At 44.7% G+C, this 24,645-nt stretch overlaps 1 protein-coding gene and 1 non-coding gene across 8 annotated transcripts in view; both read left to right on the top strand.

Moving 5' to 3' along the window:
• The window catches only part of RPP40 (ribonuclease P/MRP subunit p40), a 60,799-nt gene extending 37,878 nt beyond the window's left edge, over nt 1-22,921 (top strand). For 5 of the 7 annotated variants that reach the window (XM_059937835.1, XM_059937833.1, XM_059937832.1 and 2 more), the window contains 9 exons: nt 9,663-9,865; nt 11,432-11,821; nt 14,066-14,210; nt 15,512-15,580; nt 16,918-17,013; nt 18,319-18,444; nt 20,534-20,732; nt 20,860-20,994; nt 22,112-22,921. In XM_059937835.1, the coding sequence (XP_059793818.1) occupies nt 11,639-11,821; nt 14,066-14,210; nt 15,512-15,580; nt 16,918-17,013; nt 18,319-18,444; nt 20,534-20,732; nt 20,860-20,994; nt 22,112-22,310 (1,152 nt within the window). In that variant the 5' untranslated portion in view covers nt 9,663-9,865; nt 11,432-11,638 and the 3' untranslated portion in view covers nt 22,311-22,921. The remainder of the gene's footprint in view (nt 1-9,662; nt 9,866-11,431; nt 11,822-14,065; nt 14,211-15,511; nt 15,581-16,917; nt 17,014-18,318; nt 18,445-20,533; nt 20,733-20,859; nt 20,995-22,111) is intronic. The other 2 variants (XM_059937834.1, XM_059937839.1) reach the window with 2 other exon arrangements.
• On the top strand, nt 563-635 carry TRNAA-UGC (transfer RNA alanine (anticodon UGC)). The gene has a single exon. It is a non-coding gene; the product is annotated as a tRNA-Ala (tRNA).
• Nucleotides 22,922-24,645: the final 1,724 nt, after the last annotated feature.

Below are 24,645 nucleotides of genomic sequence, written 5' to 3'. Positions count from 1 at the left end.
CATAATTGATCCTGGCCTTGGTGCCTTGAAGGAGCCAAGGTTAGGACAGTGCAGGGGTGGTGGGTGACAGCATTCAGAAAGGGAAATGTATAGAGAGCAAATTTTGTACTAACCTTTGTTGTATCTACTTCATCTCCATTAGGTAGATGTCTTCTGCGTTTCGTGTATACTCCAGAATCATTCTTCATCCATATAGAAGTCTGTCGTGTAAATTGCTTAAATTTTGGAAGTTATCCTATCTCTAAAATCAAATCTGGTTGGACGTTGCAACCTCCAGCCACCACCTTTCCTCCCCCGCCTAAGTCTTTCATACACTCATCCTTAGGAAGTTCTATATCATTTTCCTAAAATCATTAATAAAATGTAATTAAATACTTGCTCAGCTGCTTTAAAATGTGCATTATTGCACCAAAAAAATAGAGCTACTCAAAATTTACAATGTGAAGGGAAGTAAAATCTTGCATTATTTTCGATTAACTCTTAGTGTTGAAACCTTGTGTCTCCCATGTGTGAGGTTAAAAATCTGAGAAATTCACTAGTTTTAAAAGTGCCATTTGGGAATTCCCTGGCAGTCCAGTGGTTAGGACTCGGTGCTTGCACTGCCGTGGGCCCAGGTTGGATCCCTGGCTGGGGAACTAAGATCCCACGAGCCACATGGCACGGCCAAAAAAAAAAAGAAATGTCATTTAAGGGGGAAGGAAATGAAGGCCTGTGTTGATCTGAGTGTGTGATGATTCACACCTCTCTTTCTGGCTTGCCGTTTGAGGGCTGGGGAGTAATGCTTTTATTCTGGGCAGGTCTCTCTGAGAATAAGCACAGTATGTTAACAAGGCAAGAAAGTCCCAGAATCCCGCTTTCTTCTCCCTTTCTCCAAATGGGCTAATGACTTAACATTCGTGCATTCCTCCTTCACATGTTCCCTCTCTTTGCAGATGCTGTCACAAAGTTCTTCTAACCCCCCTTTCGATAAAGTCAGACTGTTGGCGCTCACTTTAGTGCATCCACTACTGAGATGCCAGCTCACATCTCCCTGCCCAGGGATCAGCCACCACAGCCAATGCCCTGAGCCCCGTGTGCTTGACTTCTGTCCTCTCAGACCATCCCCAGGCACAGATCTCAGGCGAGGTGAACCTGAGCTTTGTCCAGAGTCAGACTGCTTGGTGAGGCCACCAGAGATTTCTGGAAGTTTCCTTGATTGAAGATTTCGTGGTGGGTTTTGTTTGTTTTTTTTAATTATTTGTTTTTATTTTTGGCTGTGTTGGGTCTTCGTTGCTGTGCACGGGCTTTCTCTAATTGCAGCGAGCGGGGGCTACTCTTCATTGCGGTACATGGGCTTCTCATCGTCATGGCTTCTAGTGTTGCAGATCACGGGCTCTAGGCGCACGGGCTTCAGTAGTTGTGGCATGAGGGCTCAGTAGTTGTGGCTTGCAGGCCCTAGAGCGCAGGCTCAGTAGTTGTGGCGCACAGGCTTAGTTACTCCGCAGCATGTGGGATCTTCCAGGACCAGGGCTCAAACCCATGTCTCCTGCATTGGCAGGAGGATTCTTAACCACTGCGCCACCAGGGAAGCCCCTCGTGGTGGGTTTTTCAGCATGCCCTCTAGGCTGAGGTGCTACCCTTTGGGGGCATGGACTTTCTCCTTGAATATGACCAGCACGGTGCCCAGCGCATAACAGTGCTCATGAAACAGCATTTCCCTCTTTTTCCTGCGAGGGAGTTCCAGAAAAAGAACCACAAGGAAATTTCAGAAGAGAGACCATGATGTACAATTGAGGTAGATCAGGAATGTTTTGTGGTTGAGGGTGATTTGAACCAAGAGTCAAAGCATAGGCACATTCGTTCACCAGATTCTGTAGTCTCCCTGGTATAGTTCAGGTACTGCTACAGGATAAGAATATAATAGTGACAGAAACAAACACAAGAGTTTGTAGTCTGGTGAGTCAGACAAATGTTCATCAAATAATTGTGTAAATAAATATAAATTTAATTGGAAAGTGACCTAAATGTCCAGTGAATAGGGGGAAATAAAGTAAACATGTTTTTATATTTTTTTCTTGAAATACAGTTGATTTACAATATTGTGTTAGTTTCAGGTGTACAGCAGAGTGATTTTTTTTTTTTGCAGATTATATTCCATTATAGGTTATTACAAGATATTGGGTATAGTTCCCTGTATTGGGTATAGTTCCTATTATTATAGGTTATTACAAGATATTGGGAATAGTTCCCTGTGCTCTACAGTAAATCCATGTTGTTTATTTTATGCGTAGTAGTTTGTAACTGTTAATCCCATACTCCTAATTTGTCCCTCCCTTCTCCTTCTCCCCTTTGATAACTATAAGTTTGTTTCCTATGATATGACATGTTCTTTTGATTTAATATTATATAGCCATTGAAATTGTTTCAAAGAATTCTGAAGTGATTGCAGTAACACTGGTTATTTAAAAAGGGGTGTATAAAAGCATAGAGTGTAATCTCTATTTTACAAAAACAAATGCATGATTGCCTCTGCACGGGTAAGTTGGTCATAGCACATTTTCCTTGTTTCTACAGGTAGGCTTGTAATGATATAAACTCCCTTCTTAGAACTGCTTTTGCTGCATCCCATACATTTTGGATCATTGTATTTCCATTTTTATTTGTCTACAGGTATTTTTTGATTTCTTCAATGACCCACTGGTTGTTTAATAGCATGTTTAGACTCCACACGTTTGTGTTTTTGCAGTTCAAACGCATTCTAACCACCCTACATTTCACTCCCCAGGGGAGTCCCCGTTGCCCCCTGCCTCTCGGGGAGGCTCTCCAAGATCAGCAAGTGGGTCTGACCCAGGCTCCTTTCAGATTGCTGCCTTTGCACTGGGACTTGGAGTGTGTGAGATTTTGCACAGGCCCTTTAAGAGGGGAGTCTCTGCTACAGCCCTTTGGCTCTCCTGAACATAAGCCCCACTGGTTATCAAAATCAAATGTTCTGGGGGCTCATCTTCCCCGAGCAGGAACCCCAGGCTGGGAAGCCTGATATGGAGCTTGGACCCCTTTCTCCTTGGGGAGAACCTCTGCAATTGTGATTATCTTCCCATTTGTGGGTCACCAGACTGGGGCATGTGTCTCACTATATTGCATCTCCTCCTATCCATCTCACCATGGTTCTTTCTTTATGTCTTTAGTAGTGGGAAATCTTTTCTACTGGTTTTCAGCTCGTTCTCATAGATAGTTGCTCTGTAAGTAGTTGTAATTTTGATGTGTCTGTGGGAGGAGGTGAGCTCAAGGTCTTCCTACTCAGCCACCTGGGCCACCCTCTCTGGTGGGTGTCTCAGAATCTGGGGTTTTTTTCCCCCTCCATCAGAGGGGACAGAAATTGTTGACATACTGCTTTCTAGAGTACTTAAAGCAAATATATTTCCAGTTTGAATATTACGGCTAATGAAATTACCAGAGTGATGCATTCTTAATTTTGCTCCTTGATGATAAGTGCATGTGACAGGTCTGCTGAGTGCTGCCCCTTTGCCATCCAGCGGCAGGCGGGGACTCACGGGGACTCGCGCGACCCCAGCTGCTCTGCCTGCCTCCCTGGGAAGGGGCTGCGTTCAGCTGTGTCCTCCCTCCAAGCTTCAGGAGCCCAAGGCTCACTCTGTTGCTGAAAAATAGGAACCACAAGCATTTCTGGTGGTTTACTGTAAGGTGCAGTGATCTTCCTACAGCTTAAGGAACAGGTTCTAAAAAACAAGTATCAGGTAGAACTATTTTGCACACATTTTCAGGCTAACCATGAAAAAAAAATGTCCACTTGTTTAAGAAAATGCCACGATTTATGCTTTGTGATAAAAATTGTTTAATGATTATTAATTGTCAAGCACCATGACCAAATATTTCCGATATACGCAATGTATGTGATGGACAAATTAGTAACGGAACAATCAATACCCTAATACAAAAATATCAAGAATAGGCAGTTTTAAAAAAAGAAATTTAAAACTCTAATTAAAATATGAAAAGATTTTAAACATCACTAATAAGAAATAAATATAAAAGCATACATATTAAAGGATCAGATTGGCAGAGATGAAAAAACTCACAACACTCAGCATCAGGAAGGAACTGGAAATGTGACTTCTTACTATCAGGGGGAATATTCATAGACACATTTCTGTAAGGCTGCTTGCCAAAATATCATGACAACTTAGAAGATGCACATGCTTTTTTGACATGACGGTTACCTTCCTCCAGGATTGCTAAGTACGGCATTATTTATGTCACGTGACCATCAGTGGGGAGCTCATTGGGCCCGGTCCCTCTGAGCTGTAACTCACTGGATTCAGGGCTTACACTTAGCCCCAGGGGAAGCCCAAGCTGCTGTGCTGGTGACCGAAAGGACATTTATTCTGGACAGAACGGTCACAGATTCTAGAGCAGGGGCCCTGACATGTTGTCAGAAGGAACACTTTTCACTTCCTTCCGTCAGATCACTAACATCTGCACAGGGCCGTCCTGGCAACTCTGCAGGTGAAGCCTCGCCCACGTGGCTCCCTCTCCAGGGCTCAAACGGCTGCTTTGAAATCTTCCTGCAGATCCTCATCTAGGGCAAATCCCGTTTCTCCACCCTGTCTGGACTAGAGATCGGCCGGGCCTGAGGCTGTGAGGAAACAGCAGGTTCCTCCGTTTCTCACTTCTTCACCACCTTTGTGAACGCTCTGAGTTCCGGGGACAGCAGCCTTGTCACCCCACTCCGTTTCGGAACCTGGGCCACGTGGAGACCCCGAGTGTGCCCCGCCCCCCAAGAACGGTGTTTGCTCTGTTGATGTGAACGTCTCTACAGGCAAGTGCCCTCACATGCTCAGAGTGGTGAGTGTGGCGAGCACATGATTATTGTGGTGTGGACTGTGTTTTCACGAGGCAGAATCTGGGACTGGAGACCTACTTACATATGCTTGGCACTGATTTACATACCAGCCCCTGACAAGTCACTCCAAACACTTGTCTACGAATTCAGCTACATGGTGCAGCCAACCACTGTTGTAGCCAGATCTGCTATTAAGGGCTTCACACACACGAAGTACTGAGTAGATCTGTCAAAACGTAATCGTGATAATAATAAATCAGGACTTCCCTGGTGGCGCTGTGGTTAAGAATCCGCCTCAGGGGACACGGGTTCGAGCCCTGGTCCAGGAAGACCCCACATGCCGCGGAGCAACTAAGCCCGTGCGCCACAACTACTGAGCCTGCGCTCTAGAGCCCGTGAGCCACAACTACTGAGCCCGAGTGCCACAACTACTGAAGCCCACGTGCCTAGAGCCCGTGCTCTGCAACAAGAGAAGCCACTGCAATGAGAAGCCCGCAGACCGCAACAAAGACCCAACACAGCCAAAAATAAATAAATAACTTAAAAAAATAAATAAATCAGCTCAGGCAGCTCACAAATACAGCTGCCAGTAGCTGCTCCTTAGCCTTGGTTCCTTGTGCTGGAGCGATGTCTCAGTCAACATTCTCTAGGGAAACTGTGCCTTTCTAACCCACCGCAGAAAAACAAAGAAGGAAAAGAAACTACCATTTCTTTACTGTCTTTCATCTAGTAGGCACTGTGCTAGTGCAGTTATTTCCCATTTTTTTCTATTATTTAATGTGAAATCTGCATAGTTTGTGTAGTTGGTTGGAGAAGAGAACACACAGGAAAGATCACGTGGACTGTGAAGCCTGCCTGTAGGGCTTGCACTGTGCAATCTGCACCACTGCACCGCAGCTCGTCGCTGACCTGAAACCACAGAGAGTCCTGAACCCTATATATATATTATGATTTTTTTCCTATACCTACACACGTATGATAAAGTTTAATGTATAAGTTAGGCATGGTAAGAGATTAACAGCAATAACCAATAATAAAATAGAACAATTATAACAATATACTGTAAAAAAGTTATGTGGATGTGGTCTCTCTCTCAATATATCTTATCGTACTGTACTCACCCTTCTCCTTGTGTCTGTGTGATGAGATGAAGTGAGGTGAACGACCTAGGTATTGTGACATAGCGTTAGGCTACTAGTGACCTTCTGACCATATGTCAGAAGGAGAATCATCTGCTTCCTGTCATCCTGGATTCTCAGCCGTGATGATGTGGATGGTTGGAGGTCAGGAGCAGACGATGTCCATGGTGGGGGAACCCAGGCGGAACACAGCGGGACAGGAGAGGTTTCATCACATTACCCAGAATGGTGCCCAGTTTAAAACGTGAATATTTTATTCCTGGAATTTTTCACTTAATATTTTTGGACCGTGGTTGGCCATGGGTAACTGAAACTGCTGAAAGCGAAACCACAGCTAAGTGGGGGACTACTGTACCATTTTCCAATAAAAAGAGTCAGGGTTTCTTGGAGAAAAGGCTAATTCTGGAGCTGAGGTGGAAGATACAAGATGAGCCTGGAGCATCTTGATAATGCCAGCAACTAAGAAAGTGCTTTTTAAAAAAAAGGATGGAAATGTCAAAAAAAGCTGACCTGGAAGAGCTCCCAATGGCTCAAGCTGGAACAATGTGAGCAACAAAATAAATAATGATAGCATTGGATTATTGCCCAGAGGATCCAGTCGTCACCAGGATACCCCAGTAATAATTACTGTAGGCAAGATGTGGTCCTGAATGCAAACATTCTGAGGGAAACTTAAAGGAGACACAGTATATTTGCCTCAAATATTTCCTCCAAATATTTATTAGTAACTTTTTGCTCTTATTTTCTTTAAAAGACCTATGAGTATTCAAAGCAAAAATTATAACATTGTATTGTGGGGTTTATAACGTGTAGATGTAAGATGTATGTCAATAGTAGCACAAAGGATACAGAGAGGTAAATGGAACTGCTCTGTGGAGAGGTTTTTATACTGTCCACGTATGAAAATAGTACACTATTAGTTCTAAGTGGATTGTAATAGGTGAAAGGTGCATACTGTAACCCCTGGAATGACCACTAAAACAATGCAAAGAGGTGTCGCTTAAATGCTAGTAGAGGAATTAAATGGAATACAAAAAGTATTTGTACAAGCATGCTCATAGACCCCTGAGCCATAGTAGCCAAAACCAGCAAATAACCCAAATACCCACACGTAGAAAAATGTATCAACAAACTGTGGTATGTTTATACAGGAGAATACAACTCAGAATATAAAGGAGCAAACTACAGGGGCACACATTGTGGATGAATCTCATAAACACACTGCTGAGTGAGACAAGCTGGCCGTGACACATTATTGTAGGATGACAGGCAAAATGAGCCCGTGGTGAAAAAAATCACAAGAGCGTTTGCTTTACTTGTAGGGGAGAAAAAAATTGCCTGGGAAGGAACTTGAGGGAATTTTCTGGAGGTGATGAAAATATTCTGTTCTTGAAAGTGGTGACGTATACATGGGTGCATTTATTTCTCACAGTTAATGTCTGTGCCTTTCAATGTATGTACCTCTTATCTCATGAAAAACAATTGAAAAAAAAGTGAAGGGTGGGTAGTAGCTTGAGATATTGATGAAACAGAAATGGCAGATAATTAGTAGTCACTTAATCTGGGTGACAGGTCTCTTTTTTTTTTAATATATTTTTCTTAACCATATTTGCTTATTTATTTATTTTTATTTTATGGCTGTGTTGGGTCTTCGTTTCTGTGCGAGGGCTTTCTCTGGTTGTGGCAAGTGGGGGCCACTCTTCATCGCGGTGCGCGGGCCTCTCACTATCGTGGCCTCTCTTGTTGCGGAGCACAGGCTCCAGACGCGCAGGCTCAGTAGTTGTGGCTCACGGGCCTACTTGCTCTGCGGCGTGTGGGATATTCCCAGACCAGGGCTTGAACCCGTGTCCCCTGCATTGGCAGGCAGATTCTCAACCACTGCGCCACCAGGGAAGCCCCGACAGGTCTCTTATAGCATTTTGCTGTTCTGTAAATGCTTAGAATTTTCTGTAACAAAATGCTTTTATGAAAAACGGAAATTGGTCTACAGTGTTAGCCGGTGAGGTGTTGGTTTCTTCGTGGAGGCGGGAGGGAGAAGAGATGGTGGGGTGTGTCGGGGAGGCTGGAGCGAAGCTGGTATTACTCCTGGCTACACGTGTGTTCACTCTGTAGTGACCCATCGAGGTGCCCGTGCATGATTCCTGCATATACCTCTGTATGCATGTTACACGCCAATAGAAATTTAAATGCTACATATTTACACAAAAATCCTAACTCAGTATCTCAGAATAACAGCAGGGTTTTGTCTTGTTTTGAAGCGGGACACGTTCACCGATGGTCTCATCAGATGGATTTTAATATTCCAAAGTATTCACGTCCTAACCCTCAGGTGACCCCTTAGAGTCTTCCAGTTTTTGCCTCCATTTGGTAGGTGGCGTGATTTTTATTTTTTATGATGCGATACTTTTTCCAGAGAAGCTCACCAGGACCACGACTCTTAGCACAGAGCCCCGTGCACAGCGTGCACTCAGAACCTGCAGAACTGGGTTGAATCAGGAGTAAAACTAGTGGAAGGGATGCCACGGATGGTAAGTAGGCAGTGCAGGTGAGGCTGAAAGGCCACGACCCAGCAGCACACGCTTTTACTTGATAAACCACTTGGAACAAGTTCACCCAAAGATGTGGGTTTAAAGTGATGGTCTTCAGCCTTGACGAGGCCCTGTAATCACCTGGAGAGCCATAAAAAATACCGATGCCCGGGTCTCACTCTAGGGATTCTGATTTAATTGGTCTGTGGCACTCGGATTTAAGGAATTTTAAAAGCCCCCCAGGTGATGGTCCTGTGCAGCCAGGGGTGAGAACCACTGACTCAGGGCTATCGATGCATTAGCTGCAAGTGACTTCCGTGTGTGCTACGGGGTCGCCGAAAACAGCTTTGCCCTGTTAAAAGCAAAGAACTACTTCTTACTCAGCAGCAGGAGGAAATGTCTTCTTAGCAGATCTATTTTTGTGTCACTTGCTTTCAGAGTCAGAGGTGGTTTCAGACATGGTAGTTTGATTTAGTCTGCGTTGAAAATCATAAATAGCCTACAAGTACCAAAAAAAGATGAGAAGAATTTGCCAACATGTGGAGTGCATTATGTATTTTTCAAATTTCTCCTGTGATTAGTAATGAAAATGATATTGCTGGGGCCTGATTTCCTCAACTCAGCCCTTGGCCATTTCCCCAAGTTATTCCAAGTCTTTCCAAGACACTTCAGCACTCTCTCAAGGGGATTATTCCCAAAGGTGAAGAGTACTATACACTGAAATCTTTGCACAGTCTGTTCCTACTGCGTAAGTGTCCACCTCCAGAACCTCAAATGACTAGGGAGGCTGCATCAGTAGTGGGTCCTGAAGTGGCAGTGGGTGGGCTCTGAAGACAGGTGGACTTGATTCCCAGTCTCAGCCCAGCCACTCAGTAGCTGTGGGGCTTTGGACAAGTTACTGGACTTGGAACAGCTATATAAACCTCGTTTTCGAGAAAAGGCATCCTTATACTGAGTGCACAAACGGCAGTGATTCTTCATCCCTCCCTGTATCCAAGCCCTCTGAAATGTGACTTTACAGCTGCTCCCACTGAGAGGTAGAATCTGTTCCTCCAAACCTTGCATCAGGGCTGGCCACTAGAATGCAGTAGGCATGCCAGTGGGCCAGCTTGGGACCTCGGCTTAAAAGGTCTTAGACGCTTCTGCTTTTTCTTTCAGAACCCTGCCGTCTCCATGACAACAAGCCCATGTTAGCCTGCTGGAGGATGAGATACTTCAGGGAGTAGAACCAAGGTGCCCAGTCGACAGCCAGCTCCTCCCCAGAAGCAGAGCCCCCTAATCAACCTGCAGCTGACCACACATGCATGAAGGAGCCCAGCTGAGACCAGAAGAATTGTCTAGCTGAGCCCAGCCTGAGCTAGGTGAGTATTGGGGTGGCTTGTTATGCAGCAGTAGCTAACCAATACATATGCCCACTGCAGACAGGATGCCAGGATTCAGTGATATGTTCATCACAAGTGACTTGGCAAACAGTAGGCACCCAATAGGTGCTGGTTTCCTTTTCCCCTTGTTTAAAGTTGGATCTCTTGAGTTATACAGAAATTCTTGTCATCATGTATGCCTGTGATTGGTGCTTAAATGCACTCAGTGCCCCACCCGACAGGAGGAAAGAGGCAACCAGAGTCTGACCACTAGGGCCCAAGGCCAGATTGCAAAATAAGAAGTTTGTCTTTAATCTGTTCCCTCCAAATCTAAACTCTGGGGGTCAAGGTTGTGGACAGATTTGAAGACATTGGGCTCCACCCTCTGGGGGCCCCATCTTCCTTCCTTTGCTGTCTGATCTCTGGAAAGGGGGAATGGGGCCACACCGAGAAGCAGCTGGGACACAGTGGTTGAGCTTTGGAAGCTTCCTGCTTGCACCCCTCTGCTCCCTCCCTGGACCTGACACCATCTCTCCCCACCTTGGGTCTGAGGAGAGATGTTGGTAGGGCAGAAAGGACTCCTCAGCCCCAAACTGACTTGAAGTTGCAGCTTTCATCTTTGAAATAAATAGGATTTTGGCCTTCTATTTCATAACACAGGACACCCCGCAGATCATATCCTCGTCATGCTCCCCTGGAAGAACACCCCTGAGTTCTCAACACCCAAAATGCACAGCAGCTACTTATCTCGCCATACATTTTCCAGCTGAAGTTCATACGTATAGAATTTAAACTGAGCCTTCAAAACTTAATACAATATTTTAACCTAAACGGCATGCTAGAAAAGCTTCATGTTGCTTTCACACATAATTGGTAGACGGTCAGAATCACGCTAGTCACTTTGCAAAGCTTTGGAGTACCAACCAAGGAGATGTACATATTTGATGTTGCTGGTCTAAGAGAGGCCACTGCTGTTGAATTGTGTGGTGACCAAGAAGCAATGCTTTAAGCATTTTACATTCTAATACAATATTTGTAAGTTATATCTAGGTGCCGTATTGTGATTTAGGAAATTGGTAGTTTTTCAAATCACTTGCTAGTCCTTATCATTTTTCTTATTTAAAATAATGGAAAATAGGTTTTCCTTGGAGTATTCACAGAGATAATCTGACATCTAAGGCACAGGATACTGACATTAATGGCAGAGGACTTTCCAGTCTGTCTTAGTTGTAGATTTGTAAATACCTTCCAAATTACTTAACTTCTATTCTTCCAAATCTTATAGTAAAACTGATGCTCCATGAGGTTGTACTACAAATATTCTGCTGTTTTGCGTCCTCTCTGCATAGAATTGGGGCTGTGCATACTCCAGTTTGAGAAGCATGTAGTAGTACAGCACTTGGAGTTGATCAGAAAACTTAGATGGAAAAATGCATTATCACTATAACCTCCAATAGCAAGAAATTATTAAAATCGGTTCCAAAAGGATATTTTTAAAAGCATCTTAAAATTGGTTCTGAAGGAGTCTTAAGGAGTCGTATTAAAGGTATTATGTATTACCTTTAGACACAAACTTCCTTAACAATTTGGGAAGGAGCAACCTGGGGCCTAGAGGAAGGATTCTGGCAAGAGAACTAATTTAAGGTAGGGCACCTTTCAGGTACCCATCAGCGAGCTTCTGCCTGGGCTCCCCAGAAGCCTAGGCCCGCCCCCAGCACTAGCCCCGCCCCTACCCGGGACCACCTCAACACGTGCGGCCTGCCTGCACTGCGCATGCCCGCGGGGAAGGGGCGGGGCGAGTCGAACCCCGGCAGGGCCTGCGTGGAGAAGACCATGGCCGTGCTGTGTCGGCTGCGAGAGGTGCCCCGGCACTTGCTGGTCTGCGAAAAGTCCAACTTCGGCCACGACAAGTCGCGCCACCGGCACCTCGTGGAGACGCACTATCACAACTACAGGGTGAGTCCACACCCCGGGCCCGCGGACCGCGCACCATTCCGCGGGCGGTGGAGGCTTGGGGAGAGCCGCGCTCTGCTCCAGGGGGCCCGCCCTCGGCTCGCGGAGGGGCGGGGGGGGCCCCCCTCGCCAGGCATGCTGGGAACTGTAGTCTCTAGCCGCTCCAGGCCTGTGGTTTGCCCCGCCTCAGGACTACAAGTCCCAGGATGCACCGGCGCGCGGCGGTGTTCCGCCGTCGGAGGGAGGCGCAGGGTGGCGTGCGCCTGACAGAGTTCGCCGAGCCGCTGGTCACTTACTCCGGCCCAGCACCGCCGTGGGTGGGTTGCGTCCCGGGAGGGGCGGGGCCGGGACGAGGGACTGGCGGGTGTGCCGCGCTGCCCGGGACGGACCCGCCCCTTCCCCACCCCGGCTTCCTTCCCCCGCCGCGCGCCCGCGGGTCTTTGCAGAGCCTCGTGCCGAGACTGTCCGGGAAGCTGCTTGCCCTTCTGAACCGCTTATGGGCGCTAGTTTGATACCTGAGAAACCTCCCCCTTTGCCTGCTGCCTTCTGCGTTGTCCAGCCAGAGTGCCCCATTTCGGCAGCTTTTGCAGAAATTCGCCGAGGCTTCCCTGCTCGCATGCACAACTTCAGAGCGATTTTCACTGTTGCTTCGTGAAAATGTCACCCTCACGGGCGCCTTTTTCGCAAATGTGGTGGTTGAAGCATCGGTGAGGTTAATTATCAGTTTATCCAGGATCTGCTGAGAGTAGAAGAGAACATCCCTAATTCCCAGGTAGTGTCTGCTGAGCGGGCTTCACCAACCCATTTAAGTAGAGAGGGCTTCAGAATAAACCTTAAAATGAAAATGCTTTAAGCCTTTTACACTTTAAATCGACCAGCCTAATCTCAAGTCAGGCCTGACTGGCTAGTTTCTCAGACACAACTGGTGACCCTGGTCCTTCAGGGACAAACTGGTGTCCCAGCTTTGGGAGAGTGGTTTTTCAAGGTGTGGAGCACCTGGCCGACGTTTGAAACCTGTCAGGTTGATTCTCTCTGCTTTGGATGGAAAGCACATCACAGACAGCAGTCGGGGATGTGTACCTTATCTCTCCCGTCCCATCTGTAGAGTTTTTCTCTATCTGGAAAGTGTGAACATCCAGCAGACTTCTGCTTCCATGTAACCTCTTAATAATTGGTGTCCCTAAATTCCTTATGCCCTAAGGGACAGTTCCTTTGATTCCAGCCTGGTACTAGGATACACAGATCTAGGGATATTCAATTGTACTATATTTCCCTAAAAACTAATGTAGTTATAGGAGCGGGCCATAAAATATATTGCTCATTTCCAAAAGATAAAACACAAGCAAGGGCTTCCCTGGTGGTACAGTGGTTAAGAATCCGCCTGCCAATGCAGGGGACACGGGTTCAAGCCCTGGTCCGGCAAGATCCCACATGCTGCGGAGCAACTAAGCTTGTGCGCCACAACTACTGAGCCTGTGCTCTGGAGCCTGCGAGCCACAACTACTGAGCCCGCATGCTACAACTACTGAAGCCTGCACGCCTAGAGCCCGTGCTCTGCAACAAGAGAAGCCACTGCAATGAGAAGCCACGCACGGCAACAAAGAGTAGCCCCTGCTCACCGCAACTAGAGAAAGCCCGCACGCAGCAAGGAAGACCCAACGCAGCCAAAAATAAATAAATAAATAAAATAAATTTTAAAAAATTATTTTAAGAAAAACCCGCAAGCAAGAGCTTCCCATTAAAATTGTTTTGCTCATTCAACTTTCCTGTACTGTAAGCTTGAATACAGAAATGGAAAACTTGAATTGTCAAATTTCTCTTTTCCTGAGATTAATAAGTTCTTTTTGTTTTGTTTTTTTCTATTTTTATTTTAAAAAATTTTATTGGAGCATAGTTGCTTAACAATATCGTGTTAGTTTCTACTGTACAGCAAAGTGAATCAGCTATACGTTTACATATATCCCCTCTTTTTTGCATTTCCTTCCCATTTAGGTCACCACAGAGCACTGAGTAGAGTTCCCTGTGCTATACAGTAGGTTCTCTTTAGTCATCTATTTTATACATAGTATCAATAGTGTATATATGTCGCTCCCCATCGCCCAATCTGAGATTGGTGAATGAATTTCGGAGTTTTTTTGAAAGCTGTGGAGGAATGGTTACTAGCCTTCATGATGTTGTATCGTCCCTAAAAACCTGGGTGTTGATCTACATGAAAATAAGACTTGTTTATATTACACATTCCAATAGGTTTCATTTCTGATTCCTGAATGTGGGATACTATCAAAAGAACTGAAAGACCTGGTCATGGACTCTGGACCCTATTACTTTGTGAAGGATTTACCTCTTCATGAGTTAATCGCACACGAATTCATCAATACTTTTGTCAAGAAAGGTAAGAAAAGCCGTGTAGTGTCTATGAACGCGGTGAGATGAGGAAGTCCAGGGAGATCACATAGCAATAACCAGGGTCCTTCTCTTGTTCTGAATAGGACTGCTGGAGGTCGTCTGTGTGGTCAGGTGTGTGCATCCCTCCCTCCGTCCCTCAGTAGCTCAGCCGTCTCTGTGTGCCCTCATTAGGCGGTGGTTTCTGATTGCCCTGGTCCACAGGTGTTGTGTGGGGATGTGTCATATGAGGGTTAATGGAGAGGAAAGTCATTCGACCGCTGTGTTCAGATGCTCCGTGTTCAGATGCGCTGCCGTTGGGTGTGTGGCTGCAGAGACAGACCGCTGTTCTCCCCGCAGTCCCCGTGACAGCTGTCTGGAGAGGGCGGTCTCCTGTTGCAGCCACAGCTGCTGCCCCCAGTCAGGTGCCGATTGGGGTTCAGCGTCTTCTCCTTAGACTTTGTGGCTCTCAGCCTCGCCTGCGCACCTCATTCCCATCTGTGTCTGCTGGGTGGATTGGCTTGTTCCAGTTATTTCCTAGGAGCCACTTGCTTGAAACTATTTCAGCGTGTCTTTAGGGATCCACCCTCACTATATACATCACTGCACAAGGGCCACTGACATCTTGTCTTTGGTCTCACGGACATGATTCCTTTCTTCAGTGCTGAAGCTTGATGCTGGGGGATTCCCTGGCAGTCCAATGGTTAGGATTCCTCGCTTTCACTGCTGAGGACCCGGGTTTGATCCCTGCTCGGGCAGCTAGGATCCCACAAGCTGTGTGGTGTGGTCAAAAAAAAAGAAGTCTGAGGCTATTTTGTTAACAGTGTGGACACTGGCCATGGACTTTTACATAGCTGACCTGACTTAACCCTGGCAACAACACTGTGAAATAGGCCTGCAACCCCCATTTTACAGGTGAGGAAATTGAGGCTCAGAGAGATTGAGTAGATTTCTTGACTTCACACAAGTTTGTGGCACATTTTGAGCCTTCACCTGGAACTCTGCCTCTCAGGTGTGTACGCTCACCTGCTCTTCCACTTTGTGCCCCTCTGCCGGCGTCCCCAGAGGTATGTGCTCCATCCTGAGTCCATTTTCTGCTCGTTGGTAGCCAGCTTGCACAGACAGGCCCTAGGCAGGGGCGTGAACTAGCTGTGCTTGGCCTTGCGTGTCCTCCAGCTTGGCTGAGTGAGCTGAGTGAGCTGGAGCAGTGACCCGGAAGATTGTTATCCTGTGAAAATTATCCACTAACTCTTTGCAGGTGTGATTTTTTTTTTTCTTGTCTTAATTTCTCCTCTGGGTTTTCTCTTACAGGTGCGTGCTACGCACTAACGTACAACACAAATATTGACGAGGATAATACTGTGGCCTTGCTACCAAACGGTAACCACACTCATTTTTTCTTCTTTCTTAATTATGGAGGAAACACAAACGGTAGAAAAGAAAGAGTCAAGTCATTCGGATGTGTGTAAAGTGAAAGTCCCCCCTTTCATCCCCGTCCCTCCAAACTCACTACCGTTCTCAGCAGGCATTCTTTTTTTTTTTTTAAAGAATCAATTTTATTTATTTATTTATTTTTGGCTGCCGTTGGGTCTTCGTTGCTGCGCGCGGGCTTTCTCTAGTTGCGGCGAGCGGGGGCTACTCTTCGTTACGGTGTGCGGGCTTCTCATTGCGGTGGCTTCTCTTGTTGCGGAGCACGGGCTCTAGGCGCACAGGCTTCAGTGGTGTGGCTCGCGGGCTCTAGAGCGCAGGCTCAGTAGTTGTGGTGTACGGGCTTTGTTGCTCCGCGGCATGTGAGATCTTCCTGGACCAGGGCTCGAACCCGTGTCCCCTGCACTGGCAGGCAGATTCTTAAGCACTGCACCACCAGGGAAGTCCCTCAGCAGGCACTCTTGTTAGCAGGTAGGTGTTCATTCTTCTAGACATTTTCTATGAATTTATAAACACACATACAGGTTCTTTTTTTTAAAAAAAATATATTATGTCATATTCCGTTGTTTCTCAGTTTGCTTTTTTCCCAGGCTGTATATCCTAGACATCTTTCCCTATTAGTACATACAGTTTTTTGGGGTTTTTTGTTGGTTTTTTATTTTATTTATTTTTGGCTGTGTTGGGTCTTGGTTGCTGCACGTGGGCTTTCTCTAGTTGCGGCGAGCGGGGGCTACTCTTCATTGCGGTGCGCGGGCTTCTCACTGCGGTGGCTTCTCTTGTTGCGGAGCACGGGCTCTAGGTGCACAGGCTTCAGTAGTTGTGGCTCGTGGGCTCTAGAGCACAGGATCAGTAGTTGTGGCGCACAGGCTTAGTTGCTCCGCGGCATGTGGGATCTTCTTGGACCAGGGCTCAAACCCGTGTCTCCTGCTTTGGCAGGTGGATTCTTAACCACTGAGCCACCAGGGAAGCCTAATACATACAGTTTTAATTTACTATTTTTAATGTCTTGAAAATATTCCAAAGAAGTATACCATAATTTGTTTACTCTTTTTTTAATAAAAATTTAGATAGTTCCTAGTTTCATTATAATAAATGATGTCTTTGTACATATAATTATAAATAATACCCTTGTATTATAAATAAGATACATGTATGAATAAATAATATCCTTGTATTATAAATAAGATCCTTGTGTGCACTGGTATTTAACTGCTCAATTTCTCTTGCTTTCTCTTAGAGAACACATTGTATTTTTAACATCTCTTTTATGGGAATTATTTGACTTATAGGGAAACTAATTTTATCACTGGATAAAGACACTTATGAAGAAACTGGACTTCAAGGTCGTCCATCTCAGTATTCTGGCAGGAAAACCATGAAATTTAGTAAGTATTATGTATGCTCACTCCATCAGTTTCTAACAAGGTAGTAGTCTTCCTGTAGCAATTTGAAATTAAATGTTTGAATTGCCTCTATTCTCTTTGTTCAGAAAAAGTGTGGCTTTTTCTGCCTTTAAAACTCCTTACTCCGGGGGCTCTCGGGTGGGCATCAGATAGGATGAGATAGATACTGCTGTGCATCTGTTTGTCTTCAGCTGTCGGCTGCATCTTGAAAAGATCACAGACTTGGACATGGTCCATTAGATACATATGTTTTGGGTCACAAATTCAAAGTGGTGAACCCACTTGTTCTTTTTTTTTTTAAATTGAAGTAGAGTTGATTTACAATGTGTTAATTACTGCTGTACAGCAAAGTGACTTAGTTATACATATATATATACATTCTTTTTCATATTCTTTTCCATTATGGTTTATCACAGGATATTGAATATAGTTCTTTGTGCTATACAGTAGGACCTTGTTGTTTATCCAGTCTATATATACCAGTTTGCATCTGTTCCAACTTGTTCTTAATAAAGAATTTCCTTTAATTTTCCCAAGTTTTGTGATGACTAGTAGAAATTCACCCATGAGTGAAGAGGTGTAGTTCTGCTGATGGTCTGGCTTGAATGTCAGTAGTTACGGCTGCCACCTCCACAGCTAGGTTAGAGTTGATCTCTGCCCTTGGTCTTTGACTAGGAAAAATGTGAATTTAAAACACCTGTTGTGGGACTTCCCTGGTGGCGCAGTGGTTAAGAGTCCGCCTGCCAATGCGGGGGACACAGGTTCGAGCCCTGGTCTGGGAAGATCCCACATGCCGCGGAGCAACTAAGCCGGTGTGCCATGACTGCTGAGCCTGTGCTCTAGAGCCCGTGAGCCACAACTGCTGAGCCCACGTGCCACAACTACTGAGCCCGCGCACCTAGAGCCCGTGCTCAGCAACAAGAGAAGCCACCGCAATGCGAAGCTCGTGCACCACAACGAAGAGTAGCCCCCACTCACTGCAGCTAGAGAAAGCCCATGCGCAGCAACAAAGACCCAATGCAGGCAAAAATAAATAAAAATAAAAATAAATAAATTTTAAAACTAAATAAAAAATAAAACGCCTGTTGTAATTATCTCTCAATGCCAGAAATGCCCATCAGAGGCAGAGTTTTGGTTTGGTAACCCAAAGGGAGGGCAAGAAATACAAAATAACTTTTTTTGTCCATAAAATTTCTTAAACTCCTGATGTTTTTGATCTAGCATGTTTTACACAGTGCAAGCTGTGTGTATATGAATGAACTGTTTATTCCTCTCCATTTTTTAAAGTTGTTTCCATTGATTTGATGGATTTATCCTCTAAACTGGACTCTAAGAAGTATGAAAGAATATCTTGGGCTTTCAAAGAAAAGAAACCATTGAAATTTGATTTTCTTTTGGCGTGGCATCAAACAGGTATGAAAAATATAATGTGTAACGATGGAGTGGTTTTGAAATCTAATGGTTAATTAAAGGGGAGTAGTGGGGATGGAATGGTGATTCATCCCAGTGGTCAGGGATGTTGTGTATGTAGATGGATAGAGGTGTCCCCCACTTTTCGAAAGTTCACGTTATGCTCCTTTACTTTTACAAAAGCAGAAAGTGAAAATAGTGTTGAGCGTGTGTTTTGCAGTGAGCTGCTATAGAGGCAGTGTGCACCCCAGCAGCGAGAGTGGCACCCCAGCTCCCTCCCCCAGAATTGCACTCAGCATCTTAGCCTCTAGCCGGCAGAGCTTTGAACTGTGTCTTTGAGTGTTTATTTCATGCATCTGTTAGCAAGATGTGTCTTAAGGTAATTGCTTCTTCGCTTTATGCCATTTCCACTTAATGCAAGGTTTTGTAGGAACACTGTACTTTGGGATGGGGGGAAACCTGTAAACATTGTTAAGGAAACTGCTTTGGCCTCTCTGGCATCCCTGAGAGCCGTAGTCCGGGATCATGTAGGCATGCAGCTGTCCATCTCCATCTCCTTGGGTTGTGTGTCAATCAAGAGCTCCTGAGGGTGGTCTCAGGGCAACTAACCTTTGTCCATTTCTCCCTTTCCCTCCTCCAGCTTCCCTCCAACAGCCTTGGCTGGAATGTTTTAAAATAACACCAGTTATACTGATAGACACAAACTGCTTATTCGTTATTGCAGGGTAGTAATCAGGCATATCATTAAATGTCAGATTAAATTTGTTGTACCTTTTAATTGATTAGAACAATACATTTAGTTCAGAGTTTCATGTTCACCAAACATTTTAATCGGCTTACAACTGCCATGTATCTCGCTCCTTTTAGAAGTGTATCTTTGGCCCCAAACAAGATTATAATGAATCAAATCATCACAATTACAATGGTGTAGTTCTCTCTTGGAGAAGAGGGAAGCCCATAGGTCCATTTTGGAAATAGGTCCATCTGTCTGCTCCTCCTGGGAAGTTGGTGGTCACTGGGTGCTACAGGGTTGCCTGTGTGAGGCCTAGGTCTGTAATACTTGGGTGCTTCTTCTGTGTGTGGTGCAGACACAGAGGGCAGAGAGGCTGACATCTCAATCGTATGAAGTCTTTACTGAGGGCCTCCTATGCATTGGGTTCTGGAGACCACTGTGTTCCTAAGACTCTGAAGTATTTTAAGGGCTTGTCAAGACCTGTGAAACGCCTGAGATTTTACCCTCTTAGCAAGCTAAGAAGTTAGCCAGCACGTTCTCGTGGGCTCTGGCAGGAGACACGAGACCCCTGGTCAGAGACAGAGAACCTAATGATTCCCAGCAGGAGCAGTGGCCAGAGCATCGGCCTTTGCACCAGTTCACCAAGGCCTGGTTCCTGCAGGGTGACGCATGGTGGGCAGGTGATGCTGGTGCAAGCAGGGGGTTGCAGTACAGGGGGGCCTGGGGCCTAAGGGATTCACATCCTTTGTGTTGGGCAGGGAGCCTGCTGACCTTTGCCCCGGAGGGAGGGAGGAGGTGGAGGGAGGCATTATTTCTAATACACTGGGCAGTAAGCAATCCTGCCCTCTGCTCCAAGAGGGCCACTATTTCCGTCTTCCAGGGCTATTGGAAAATCCTTCAGGATACACTGGATCTTACTGGGTTTTAAAGACAAGCTGGACTGAGATTCTGTCATTCAGCTCCTCTTCTGTTTCCTTCTTCAAGAGTGTGCAAATATGCTCCTTTCTCTGTAGAGTTCACTAATTTTATTTAAACATAAGTAATGCTTTGGGTTTTATTTATTAAGTCAAAAGTTTCTTAGTAGAGCAGATGTTGAGACTAGTCTGGCTTGAATCTGAAAGCCTTATGATTTTCCAGAAAAAGTGTGACAGAAGATGAATGTTGACAGAACTTTGGCACAAGGAGGCGAAGGCTCCTTAAACTTAAATGATTTTAATTTGAATAAAGCTTTGTACAACCTCCTCTGGCCTTACTTCATCCTGCCTGCTTCCTGAAACCCTCAAGTGGGAATGGGGTGGATTCAGGGATGCACTGCACTTGTTTACACTATTCAAGTGGCCTTATTTGGTGTGTTTGAAGGTGCAGAAGGATCAGCGATGATGTCATACTTTTCCAGTTACCGGATTCAGGAGCATCAGCCAAAAATAGTGCTGAGCACGATGACAGACGTGCAGTGCCCAGTGCTGCAGAGCGGCGAGCTCAGGGGCCAGCCGGGGGCGGCCTGCAGCGCCCAGGAGCTCTTCGAGTGGCTGGGCGCCGTCTTCAGCAACGCCACGCTGTGCGTATGAGGGCTCCCGGGTCCCGGAGGGCTCGGGCTGGCTTCTCGTTTTCAACAGGGGTTCAGTACTTTGAAAGTGATCGTGTAGTGGATATAAATACGTTTTCTTTCTCTTTTTTGGTTACAGAAATAATGAGCCTGATAATTTCATATCAACCTACTGCTGTCCTCAGCCAAGCACAGTGGTGGCGAAAGCTTACTTGTGTACAATCACTGGTTTCATCCTTCCAGAGAAGATACGTCTCCTGTTGGAACAGCTGTGGTGAGAAAAAAGAACAGCCTTTTTTGCCATTTATGTCTTGCTTGTCTCCGCGTCTGTAGCGTTTCAGGGGCAGCGCTAATGACCCAGATTCCGGGGTCCTCTCACAGCGTGTCCCCCTCTTCCCGTGCTTGGGCTCACGTGCAGTAACGTTATCATCTTACGTGATGTAATTATCCCTGGTGATATTGCCACGTCCTTGTCCTTTTGGAAAGGAGAGCAGAGCTTTACGTGCTTCTTGAGAACAAACTGCTCATTTTTCTTGTTCTGCTGCCCCAGACCATTTCGGTGCAGTTGAAGTTACAATATCACTTAAGAAAATGGCAGTACTCTATGGAACACATTATGATCTGTTTTAAATACTGGATTTCTGCAAAATGCTTCACTTTGAAATGGGTGGGAAGAGGAGCTGACCACCTCTGAATCCAAATCATATCCAAGATCTGCCCTGGCTCTAACATCCATGAATCACTGGGCACCGGTAACATGCCACGGGTTCTATAAAGTAGTATTGGATTTTCATTCTGGGAGGTGTTATGTAAATACAATGTGAGGAAGCTCAAATCCCGTATTGAAAAGAATATAAAGTGAGCATCATGCCTTCTGAGTCTTCACTTGAAAAATGTCTAAGATTTAAGTGTTGAGGGTTTTCCTTTTTAAATCCAACATCCTCTTTCACATTTATTAGCTTCGTACTTTTATTTTCCTCAGTAAGAAGGTTGAAGTTTTAAAACTTTGATGGATTTTAAAAAAGAAATTCGATAAATTATTCTGCAGTGTTTCAGTTTACAGAGCCTCCAAAAGCAGCACTGTTCAAGGGAGGGAAACGATTCTTACACACTTCGTGGGGATTTTTTTGTTCTTTAAATCTTATATGCTCTTCCACCATAAGGGTAGGAACCACTGAAGTTTGTTCTGTGCGCTGCATGTTGGTGAACCTTTACTGAATTCACAGTATAGCACCAGGAGTTTAATTTCTGTCTCCTAATTTTTATAAATGAAAGCTAAGGTTGAAGCTTCATGGGAGCATCAGAAATACCACTTATCCTGAATAAGTAAAAAAATAAATGGGACCGTTCCTAACTCTTCCTGTTTGTTAAGACGTGTCTGTCTTTTTCAGTCGCTACTTTGATGAACCAAAGTTGGCCCCGTGGGTGACGTTGTCGGTTCAAGGCTTTGCAGACAGCCCTGTTTCCTGGAGAGAGAACGAACACGGTTTCCGAAAAGGAGGAGAACATCTGTACAACTTTGTGGTTTTTAGCAATCGGGACTATTGGCTTCAGTTGGCTGTTGGGGCAAATGATGACTGTCCACCTTAACGAGCACAGCGTTTAAAGTCACGTTTGTTTATGTTTATGCTCGTTTTCCGTATTTCTCCGCAGTATAAGGACTGTGTGTTCACTCAGACTTGGGTGATGATGACATTTCTCAGATCAGCATCCGTTAGCATCTGCTCTGGACTCGGGCCCGTCCTGTGACAGCTTGCTGTCCGGTGGAAGCTCATAGTTGATTTCTCCCTGTCACTGTGAGCCCAGGGTGTGGGCTACTGCGTGGTAACTTGGGCCACGATGGCCAGGGACCGGTGGTTGTGGGACCACTGGGTAAGATGTGTGCTGTGATTGTGAGTTTTTCACATCATAATAACAAGAAATCCTTAACATCATACTTACCAGAGCCAGTTCCTGCATTAGTGCTGTTCATCTATTACCTCATTTAACTCTCACATCAGTCCTGTGAGGGAACAGAGTGTACATAAGCTACTGAAGTCACCTGCTTGTGGATTCACGACTTGATCTCAGATCAGCTGGTTCCTGAGTGTGTGCTCACTCTCCTGCTTCTGGGTCAGGAGGAATATTTGGAGACTGTACATTCATAAAGAACAAGTTGAATTTTGCAGTAACCTATAAGCGAAAAGAATCTGAAAAACATATGTGTGTGTGTGTATATATATATGTAAAACCGAATCACTGTGCTGTACACCTGAAACTGACATGACATCATAAATCAACTATACATCAATTTAAAAAAAAAGTGACTTCCCTGGCAGTATAGTGATTAGGACTCATGCTTCCACCGCAGTGGGGCGTGGGTTCGATCCCTGGTCGGGGAACTAAGATCCCACATGCCACATAGCGTGGCCAAAAAATAAAAGTAAAAAAAAATGTTGAAAGAATTTTTTTTTTCCCCCAGCAATATGGCTGATAAGGACCAACTGAAAACTACTTAAATTTCTGGAATACCTATCAAGAACCATTTTTTAAAATGTTGCAATGAGCTGTAGAATAAGAATTCTCAAAAGCTAAATAATTTATTTGGCCACATGAAATTAAATTAGAAATCAGTAACAGAAAGATCCTTGAAAATCCCCAAGTATTTGGAAACAAAATAACTCACAAGTCAAAGAACAAATCTAAAGAGAAATTAGAAAGTAAGTTGAAATGAATTTTTTAAAATAGAATTTGTGGGTTCTTGCTAAAGCAGTACTTAGAGGGAAACTTGTAGCTTTAAATGCCTGTATTAGAAAGGAAAACAGGTCTCAAATCAGTGACCTCAGTTTCCACTTTAAGAAACAGTAAGAGAAGAGCAAATTAAATCCAAAGTCAGCAGAAGAAAAGGAATAATAAAGATCAAAGTGCTAACCAGTGAAATAAAATAGAGAAAAATTAATCCAAAAGCTTGTTCTTTGGGAAAATCAATAAAATTGATAAATCTCTAGCCAGATTGGGGAGGGAAAAAAGAGACCAATTACCAGTATAAGGAATGGGAGAGGTAACATCACTGAAGATCCCACAGATGCTAAAATAATAGGAACACCTTTATACCAATAAATTCAAGAACATAGGTGAAATTGACACATTCCTTGAAAGACACAAATTACCAAAGCTCACTCAAGAAGAAACAGGTAAAACCTTCCTATAACCCCAATGGGATGGCTTCAGTGGTGAGTTTTACCAAACATTTGAAGAAATAATACCAATTCTACACAAATACTGCCACTCATTCTATGGGGTCAGCATCACCCTGGTAGCAAAATTACCGAGGTATCCAGGCTGGGCAAACATATTGCAAGGAAAGAAAACACTACAAAATAAACATTCCTCATGAACATAGGTGCAAAAACAGCAAAAGTTTTAGTAAATTGAAACCTACGATAAAATAAAAAGGTAATATGGCCATGGGATTTATCCTGGGAATGCAGGGTTGATTTAACATTCACATAATCATTTCAATCAATACTAGAAACGTATTTGACAAAATCCACCATCTAGTCCTGTTAAAAACTCTGGCAAACTGGGAATAAAGGGGACTTCCCCAATCTGATTAAAAGACATCTGCAAAAGCCCTACAGCTAACATCAGACTTAATTGTGATGGGCTGAATCCTTTTCCCCTAACATCAGGAAGAAATCGGGAATGTCTCTGGTCATCGTTGTACTGGAGATTCTAGACTGCAGTCAGGCAAGAAACAGAACATCCAGACTGGAAAGAAAAAAATAAAATGGTCCTTTTTTCACAGATGACATGATCATCTATGTAGAAAATTCAGTGGAATCTGTAAACAAGATATTAGAACTAATAAGTGAGTTTATCAAGGTTGCAGGATACAAAGCAATGTACAAAAATCAATTATATTTCTATATATGAACAATTAGTG

This window comes from Balaenoptera ricei, chromosome 11 (assembly GCF_028023285.1).
Source record: "Balaenoptera ricei isolate mBalRic1 chromosome 11, mBalRic1.hap2, whole genome shotgun sequence".
Taxonomy (NCBI): Eukaryota; Metazoa; Chordata; class Mammalia; order Artiodactyla; family Balaenopteridae; genus Balaenoptera; species Balaenoptera ricei.
The sequence above is the reverse complement of the archived record's forward strand: the minus strand, read 5'-3'. Positions and strand labels throughout refer to the sequence as shown.